This window comes from Strongylocentrotus purpuratus, unplaced genomic scaffold (genome assembly GCF_000002235.5).
Source record: "Strongylocentrotus purpuratus isolate Spur 01 unplaced genomic scaffold, Spur_5.0 spur5_scaffold_2, whole genome shotgun sequence".
Taxonomy (NCBI): domain Eukaryota; kingdom Metazoa; phylum Echinodermata; class Echinoidea; order Camarodonta; family Strongylocentrotidae; genus Strongylocentrotus; species Strongylocentrotus purpuratus.
In genome coordinates this window covers 26,932,035-26,941,898 of record NW_022145605.1, presented here as the reverse complement: position 1 = coordinate 26,941,898, position 9,864 = coordinate 26,932,035, and the positions used below count along the sequence as shown (strand labels likewise).

Genomic DNA, 9,864 nt, shown 5'->3' with positions numbered 1-9,864 from the left:
CATTTCGGAAAAATTGGGATTCCATTATCGGGTCCAAGATACCGCTAAAGCATCATACTTTACAGTTTGGGTTTAAAGAGGATAAAAAACAAATCCTAATGATATTTAAGCGCAATCTAATCATGGAAGGCTAAAAAGACATTTTGTAGTAACATTATCCTATCACCTTAAAATGCGAGCGAGCGTAGCGAGCGATCTTTTAGGAAAAGTAAATAAAAGGGGTTTTAAATTGCTTTAAATTGGGGGCACATTTAATGGAGAAAGGAAAAGGGGGACATTATCAGAGGAAAAAAAAAGAAGATTATTTGAAAAGAAAAGATGCACATATTAAATTAAGATCAGCAATCATCAGAGGTGAAAATGAGTCATTTTCTTGCATCTGGAAAAGGGGAAAAGGGCACTTGTGAGAATGGAAAACTGGCATCTGTCGAACGAGAAGAGACACTTTTCAGATTGTAATAGGGGCATTTTTCAGAGATGAAAAGGTTGGTCCAAACCCTTTCAGCTATTTCTTATCGTTTTTCAAATATGGGGTCATATTTTGAAGGACAATCCTTTACAGATGATTATCTGATATATTCTTCTAAACTGAGACGAAAATAAAAAAATTAAAAAGTTATAAACTCATTATTCTTTTTTTTATCTTTAATAGAACTTTAACCTTCCCTTTAAGAATTGCCCATTTAGTCTAGTCTCTAACGTCACAAAAAAGGATAGGTGGGATCAATAATGGTTAGGATATCGAAATTATTCTTAACAGTCCATTTAAACATCTACGTTGCTATAGTTACAATGGATTTTTCTATATCTATTATTCAAACACTTCCATTTCGTTGCAGATAAAGATAATAATTCAAGCATCTGGCTATAATCCATATTACCGTGATGCATCATTATGCATTCCAATGTTCACTTAGGTTTTTACTTTTTTTAAACATTGCAGTTGAGGCGAGGGGAGATTTGCCAGAATGGCCGTATAAATCTTCAACCTTTCTAATGAACGATTTATTCCGGGGGAGGATCAGCTCGGGGAAAAGGAAGTATTGTGCTTTTGCAAACCACACCCTCTTTTCTCTCTTTGTGAGGTGAGAGATTGTAAGATAGCCGGCATACTTCAAGCTGATTCTTCAAGCTGAAGAGAGGCTTTTCTTGTTCACAATCATTCGAGAATTGAAGACATGATTCGAGGGGTGTACGACTAGCATCAATAAAAAGAGGGATAGCGTCGATGCTTGTGATATTCTTTTTTGTCGAGTTGGTAATCGCCATCTTTTTCAGGATCACCCGTATAGATAGCAGCAACAAAGCAACCAAAGCATCAACTTCTCAAAAGTCTTTAGAATACATGTATCTAAATAGAACTTCGCGTCAAACATCATTCGAAACAGACGGTCAATTTTAAACGCTTCTATAGATGGGTCGTAGGGCCTATGGTATAGGCAAATTGTAACTGTTTCGTTCTCAATCTTCTCATATTTTGTGCATTTTCTTCATTTTCTTCATACCCTTTCTAAAGAGTTTGATAACCTGTCGTCCATCCCGCCCGACGCAAAAATCTTTGTCGGGGGGAAGTCAGATATTAAATTTCAAAAGCCTTATCATTAGCGTTGATGTTTTAATCAACACGACCTAATTTGCCTCAAAGACTAAAATTGTTAACTCTCTGCAAGCGTCATAGTTGCTTGAGATATGGATTCCTTCTCCGGATCAACAAACATGCCATTTACCAACTATTCTATCATAGAAGATTTCGATGTGGGATGGACGGCTGGTAGAATCGAAAATAGCGCCTTTGTCCGCACGATCTACGGTCTGATCGCTTTCTGTGGAATCACCGGCAACGCTCTCGTCTGCTTCGTTCTCCTCCGCGTCCCCGCGCTCCGTACTCGTACCAGCCATTTCATCATCAATCTCGCCGTCAATGACCTCGCGACGTCCCTCCTCGTCATTCCGTTTCACCTGTTCATGAATTTTCCACCTGCGCCTTCCGGTTTGGCGGGGCAGCTCTACTGTCGGCTTTTTATCTCGAAGGCCGTGCTGTGGGCCTCGATCGTCGCTTCGGCCTGTAGTCTCGTCGCTGTCACTGCAGAGCGTTATTTTGCAGTGGTCCATCCCATCCGGTATAAGCTTTACTTCACACCCAGACTTGCCATCATCGTGGTTGTCTCCTGCTGGGTTTTCGCCATTCTCCTGTGTTTCTATCACATGTTCTCTTATAAGCCATCCAATGGTTTCTGTATCTTCATCCCTTTCTCGAATCGAGTCGATCAAATGGTAAGTAGTTAGCCACTAGATATTATTTTGAGGTGGTTTATGAAGGGTTCGGAAGGATTGGGGGGGGGGGGGTCACTCCTATGAAGGATTCTAGATCTAAAAGGACATTTGACTAGAATAATGACAAAAATAACGTCAAGGGACTAATATAGCAACATGCTTGGTGTGAGACGGGTTACGTCCTTCGATCTTTATAAAAGTTAAAATTTGATATTAAGGAGTTCCTTATTGATTTAAATTTGAAAGAACATCATGACACAAAAGAATAAGAGGTGAGTTAGATTTCTCCGTTTAGATTTAGGTAGGGGTTGAATCATTTATATATTTTCTTTTAGTGCATTATCTCACCTTTGAAGAAATATTAGAAGAAAAAGTACTGAAAAGAGTCTCGGTATGAATTGATTAGTTTACATGTCATTTTCCGAAAATTCATAATTCCAAGGTTCGTTTATATTTTGAGGTTTCGTAATTCATAATGTTCGTTGGTCCAATGATTCGTATTTCCGAAAGTGAAATAGGGTTTAACAATTCCGAAAATGAAATACGGTTCACAATTTTGAAAATGAAACAATGTTCATAATTCCGAAGGGTCTTAATTTAAAAAAAATAACGTTCATGTAGACCCCTGGCGCATGTCCCTGTTTTTCCTTCGACTATGCTACCCTCCATGAAGGTTGCCAGGCAAGCGAACTTACCTTATCACTGTACTCCCTTTCGCCGAACTACAGATTTTTGGAGTGTTTCTTTTCGTCATGATGTATGCTCTACCCATCGTCATTACCCTCGTGCTCCAGACCCGTGCCATCATCTCGCTCCGAAATCAGGCAAAATCATTTAACAGCGGACAACCACAACGAGGTCGGTTTACGATTTTATTTTGAAATTAAGAAGAGAAAGAAATAAACTCTCCATTATTATCACTGACCTGTTTCTATGATCATGTATTTTACTACTTGTATCAAAACAACTCGGTTTCATGACTGTTTTTTAAGGAACTGTTAAGTAATTCAAATATAGTATTTACTATATTAGACCAGTGTTTAAGAAGTTCGCACAACTATCCATAAACATTGTATTTCAAGACGGACTGCAGATGAACGTATCTAAATTCTTTTGGACCGGGGATCCAAAAGTTTTTTTGCATATTGTTTCATACGCTTTTGTATTTATCATTGAAAACTGATCAAAAGACCACGCAATGAGCTTTGGAAACGGGTGTATAGTTTGAAAAAACACGTCCTAAAAACATTGATAAAGTGCTCAAATCTCTCACACCAGCGACTATATGCTGTCGGTATGCACTTTCGATTGTAAAGGTATGGGCTACAAAGTGCTCACAATAAAAACAAAATTAAAAGCCACCGGTGTGACGAGCTCGGGAACTCAGGAGTCATAATATTATGCAGGAACTATTGTGACACTGTGATGGGTATAAGTTAATCTATATTTTGTTCTCATTATTTCTCACGAAGCCAATTAACTTTCCAATATTTCTAGACGGTGAAGCTGTAATCAACAAGGACCGATGGCAGTTTAGAGCAGCTGACGACATGCAGAAAACACTCTGGGTCGTCGTTCTCTTCTATGTCCTATGCTGGGGACCGAACCATTTCCTCTTTCTCGCTTTCACACTCGGCGCCCGTGTCGACTTCACATCGCAGTACTACCATTTCACCGTCATCATCGCCCTCTTCAACTCCTGCGTGAATCCCTTCATCTACGTGTTTAAGAACAAGGCGTTTCGAAGGGGTGTTCTTCAGGCTTTCCGTCTGCCACCGGGGAGGGCGTCTATTCACCCTGCGGCGTCGGGGAGTGGGACAGGGACTGGGGTCTCTACTGGGGTCTCTACTGTTAGGGACACAGGATCAACGATTAATTAGTGGTCATCCTAGTAGACCGACAGCTTACGAGGCCGACAATTTAACGAAATTAATAAAGAAATGAGTACAATGTCTGGCGGCGAGAGAAAAAGAGAGAGATAGAGAGAGAGAAAAAGAGAGAGGAGGGAGCTAGAGGACACATACGCACACGCAGGCGCGTACACAGACCTCTTACCCCCCCCCCCCCCCCCCGCTTATTCAGCGGCTGGCTGAGTCGTTGCGAAATTTTCGGCCCGATTTATAAATGTTAAACCCCCCCCCCCCCCCCCCTTGAAAAAATCCTGCGTTCGCGCCTGCGCACACGCACCAACTCAAGCACGTAAAATTTGTTTTGCTTATATGTAAAGATAGTTTTATTACATCTAAACCAAATATATAATTAGTCTTATTCATTATTCAAAGTTTAAATGAGAGTATTTAAATGTGTATGTGAATAAAATATATTATTGTCGTCTGCAAATAAAATGTATGTTAAGGGTGTTATTGTGTTTATAATAGGGACTTTTAGATTCGCACGAAGACAATAGGTCTATGCTACGATCGACGTCCTGTTAATGCACTGCCTTGAATGGAAGTCACACGTATCAGTCCACGCAAATCTAAAAGTCCCTAATGTCATCAATATAAATCAAAAGGTAGCCTCGTGGCACTCACATTTAATGGTTGAAGTTAGCGACGAATTACATTTAAAATCAACGAATTGTCTTCTATTATTTAAATAGTCTTAAAACCATAAAATAACGGTGCTTCTAATTCCACAAGCTTTTAATTTACACATCAATAATCCATGATCCATAGTGTCAAACGCTTTAGACATGTCCATACAAATTCCTATACAATGTGTTTTTTCTTAGCGAATGAATTAGTAATTTTATCACATGATAGCAAAATTGCCTAATCAGTTGAGTGATCTTTTCTAAATCCATATTGGTTAGGATTGATATATTATTAATATGCAAAAATGAATATAATCTTTTATGTACAATTTTGTCTGATATTTTAGATATACTCGGTAACAAAGAAATTGGTCTTTAATTTATCATTTGAGAGGGGTCATCATTCTTATATAAAGAAATTACTTTTTTGCTATTTTCAATAAATTAGGAATTGTGAGAGATAAATCAAAAAGACAACACAATGGGGAAGCAATAAAAATGAATAATATTTTAAATGAAACATTCAGATATAAACTAATTTAATCGTATCCACTTTATTTACTACACTTTCATGACTGTGCAATTTCCAAAATGTCATCAACAGTTCTCGGAACCAAAAATAAAGATTGTTCATTATCATTTTGTATATATTCTAAATAGTGTTGTTTTTGTAAGTGGTTAATCTGCTAATTCTGAATTAACATTTATGAAATAATTATTAAAAGCATTTGCAATTTGGCCAGGGTATATTTTGCCCATTATCAACAGTTTTATGAATATTTTTCATATTCTTATTATAATCAAGAATTGAGATTATAGTTTGCCATAATAACTAACTGTTATTCCCATTACTATCACTATTTGAATAATATTATTTACGGGATAAATGGATGATAGAAGTTAATTTATAACGATAATTTATTTCTGATTATTTTTCATTTGAGGAGTGTCGTAATGATGTCTTATATAACAATTTCGATATTGATTTTAATATACCTTGAGTAATCCATGGTCGTTTAGGTTTATTTCTTAGATTAATTTAGACCAAACAAGAAATTTGTATTTATTATAATAAAAGTGAGCTTGTCAATAATTGTTTATAAGGTTTATTTACGTCCAATTAATGATAAATGTCTTGCCATTCTTTCTGGCTCAACTAAATTTTTAGAGATTCAACATTTTGGTCAGACTCTTTCCTTGTCATTGTTATATTTGCACGATTTTGAATTACACGTCCCACTTTGTGCATTTCAGAATAATCACTGCCAAAATTATGGACTTGCTTCATGAACACTTTTTGTTTGCCCTCTGAAATAAATATTAATTTTCCACCTGCGTGTCATATTGTAACCGCCGGTGCATAAATGAATAATCATTACATTGGCCTTTGATCTGCGTCCAGTTGTTTATCATTATTAGGGACTTTTAGATTTGCACGAAGAAAACGTGGATTGCTACGATCGACGTCCTTTTAATGCACTGCCTTGAATGGACGTCACACGTCTCAGTCCTCGCAAATCTAAAAGTCCCTATTGCCAATCAATCGCAGATGTTTCCATGAGCTGTCGCAGATAAGTTTACGAAATTCTTTGAATCGTCAACTGCCCTACAACTTATCTGCAACTGATCACCCAATACAAAGATTTGCAAATTGGTTGTCGGTGACCGCAGCTTCTCTGGTTTTTGGAAGTCTGCAACCGGACGTACATAGGGACTTTTAGATTTGCACGACGAGAACGTGGACTGCTCGTGTCACATCCTTTTAAGGCAATGTGACGTCACTGCCAGTGCCTTAAAAGGACGTCACATTGCCTTAAATTGAAGTCACACGTAGCAGTCCACGTTCTCGTCGTGCAAATATAAATGTCCCTAGTGTGGCTTAGACTGCATCGAATATATTGATGTTTCTGCTTTGATGGATTTACTAACTATAGCACTCACCTGTTTACGGATTATTGCATTTCAATAATCAGAATGGACGTTCACTCTATAAATTGAAGCCACATTGTACTGGATTTTGGAAAATGTTCCTCCATCAAGAGTATAGATCGTTGAAGAGGTATGCACTGAATAGTCATTAGGATATTTTGATTCTTCTCCAATAAATGGACTCGGAGTCGTAGTTTACGAGACATCAATATAAATAGTTTGGTTAACGCGAGCATTATGGTGCATTTAATTGCTTCATCTAACAAGCCCACGGCAAAACTATGAGCATCATGTTTTTCTTGATCATCCCGAGTAGGCCAAACTTTTTTGTATTTTGGCTGTAGATGGTTAAGTCCCTGGAACGGCAACATGGATGGTAGCAGCTTAGTGTGGCAAGTGGGTGAGTAGCCCATCATCTCGCTGGTAAATTTGAGATGGATAAATCAAATTCTGCTTTAAAAACAGGCAATATTATAGAAGTACAAGTTGTAAAGATGTCTCTTTTGACAGTCTCCATAATTTTTTTTTTTTTTGGGGGGGGGGGGGGGAGTGGGGTGGGGTGGGGGGTGGGGGTGGGGAGGGGATGGGAGCTGGGAGGGGGAGCACTGCAGGAAGCTACCGGTCATGATGGTAACTAAATCATAAACAAGCACATAATGTCAAAACGATAATGATAATGAGCTCCATGAAAGAGAGATAAGGAGAGAAGAGTTAGAGAGAGAGAGAGAGACCTATATCTAGAGAGCGAGAGAGTGAAAGGGGGAAGAGTGTGAGAGGGGAGAGAGAAAGAGAGAGAGAGAGTGGGAGGGAGAGAGAGAGAGAGAGAGAGAGAGAGTGAGGGGGTGAGTATAGGGGAATGTGAAGTGATGGTGAAAACAAGCATTTAGTTTCTATTATGTCTTCACAGAAGCATGGTTTATTTTCAACTGGGTGCATCTCGTCAAGATACGCCATTTCGCACTGTAGGCCTATTCAAAGTTAATGTCTTTATAAAGTGCTCCGTTACGAATTAATTCCGATAGAAAAGATATAAAATATATTTGGGTACCTCGCTGTCAAATAGAGGATTTCGGGCACTTGCTTGGCTGCCTGAAATCATCCTGTTTCTAAATGTTGCGAGCAAGCGAAGAAGAAAGACTCTCTATCATCTTCAAATTGCTATTTCATCGTGAAATGACATACTCTCCCGGTTTCTAGCCGACGTTTTTCATAAATGCAACGTTATTCCTTCAATATGTACTAGATGGTCAAAATTTGAAACTGACCAGGTCAGGAGGGGATATACTCCTAGCCCCTTTAGAATCGGATTTTTTTTCTTCATTTTAAAGTGAAACGGGTACATGTGTACATACTCTCGCTTTCGCTGTTTCCGCATGTATTCTATCTTTTACTCCTGTTTCCATTTCTATATTTTTTTCATCTGTACAATACATCAAGGATGCAGATACGATCACCCAAACCATTTTCGATAATTTGACAAAAACATGTATTACCAGGAAGATGTGAGTTTTTACAGCTATCATTTACCTGTTATTACTTTTCTGATGAATATCTTGTCGACTAAATTTATGTTAGTAATGGTCGGATAGGCTCTGATGTACCTTGATTAAACTTTATCAACTATTACATAAAACATGTCCCCATTGAATAAGCTGGATTTGAACTGTATGGCGGCGACGTATACTCAGTATGTTTCGAAAATAATATCGCTAGTGACATTCGTTTGTCTCGTAATGTATGGTCAACAAGGGATCCAAAAGATCACGACGTTTCGTGTGCCGCTGCTACACTTCGTCAGGTGATTAACTATATTGTAAGCGAAGTCTAGCTGCGGCCCACGAAACGTCGTGATCTGTTAGATCCCTTGTTGACCATACATTGCGAGACAAACAAATGTCACTAGCGATATTATTTTGTCACTAGCGATATTATTTTCGATACTGATCCGCAATGAGTAATATTTTTAGCATTACTCAGTATGTTGTTTAAAACTATTTATCCCCCAAAAAAATTATCCAGGAGTGTGCAGCATATTTCACTACATGCAATGGTCGAATATATGGCGCGCCTCCAACAGAACCGAAGCATGTGAAAACCTCGACACATTTTCGTACATATTGATTTAGAATGTGTTATACGAGGTGAGAAAAATGCATATATTCAGTGTCTGTGATTGCAACCTTGAAACGTTTGCTATCAATAGGCCTACAGTACAACGCTATTTCTCCAGCTACATACAGGCCCCCTGGAACGTTTTTCAAAGAGAGGGTATTTACGATTAGGTAGAGCCAGGGAGGTGAGACTTTCCCTGGTAGAGTGTAGCGAGCGGAGCGTAAATTGGCGCGGGGTCCAGGGGCTCCAAAAAGCTCAGGGGTTTTATGCACTTAATTACGGTCAGATGAGCATATTTGTACACCTTATTTGTGACACTGGCAGGTCACTATAGTTTAGTTTCATGACGTAAAAAGGGGAGGTTCTAGCTTTAATGCTAAGGGGGGGGGGGGGTGCCGGTTTGACCCACTGACGATCCGGATACTGTGTAGATCTGGACATATGAAGGCGTTTTTGTATGCACATCACATTTTCACTTGGCAGCCCAAGGGGGGACGGGGGGTTAAATCCCCTACACCCCTGTAGATCCGCCACTGGTAACTCATGATCTGTAGCAATATCTCATTAAAATGAGAAGCTTGCTGAAGATTAGAAAATTGGAATATAAGCATGAGTTCTGGTAATGGTAGAAAATAAATTCTCACAGAATCTAACAAAAATTTCACCGAATGTCCAAGATTACAAATAAATGGCATGCGTGCTCAACGATTTCGGTAGAAAGTGTATAGGGGCTGAGTAATGCAGGGGCGAATCAAGCCGGCGACACGGGAGGGGCCCCAATTTGTGAGAAAATATTTAGCGGCGAAATAGCCGGCCGATAATTCGTTCAGTGGGGGGGGGGGGGGGGGGGGTAGTGAGCACTTTTTTTTGTTGGCCCTCGGAAATTTAAAAAATCGCACCCCCCCTCGAGCGCCAGGGAGAGGGGCCCATTTCCAAAAAAGGTAAAAATTAACGCGTTAATTTGTAAGAGGGCCCCTTCCCCTTTTCACCTCTGATAAGTGCCCCTTTTTGTC

At 39.1% G+C, this 9,864-nt stretch overlaps 1 protein-coding gene across 1 annotated transcript; it reads left to right on the top strand.

Moving 5' to 3' along the window:
* Positions 1-1,716: 1,716 nt before the first annotated feature.
* On the top strand, positions 1,717-4,154 carry LOC591766 (type-1 angiotensin II receptor B-like). The gene is made up of 2 exons (XM_030991172.1): positions 1,717-2,274; positions 3,747-4,154. The coding sequence occupies exons 1-2, from the start codon at positions 1,717-1,719 to the stop codon at positions 4,152-4,154; spliced, it is 966 nt and encodes a 321-aa protein (XP_030847032.1).
* Positions 4,155-9,864: the final 5,710 nt, after the last annotated feature.

What these genes read in the sequence shown, in the direction of transcription:
- LOC591766 (XM_030991172.1), top strand. Translation starts at nt 1,717, where the DNA reads ATGCCATTTACCAACTATTCTATCATAGAAGATTTCGATGTGGGATGG. An exon ending in CGAATCGAGTCGATCAAATG is followed by an intron (nt 2,275 to 3,746) that starts GTAAGTAGTTAG and finishes TTTCTCACGAAG; the next exon opens with CCAATTAACTTTCCAATATT.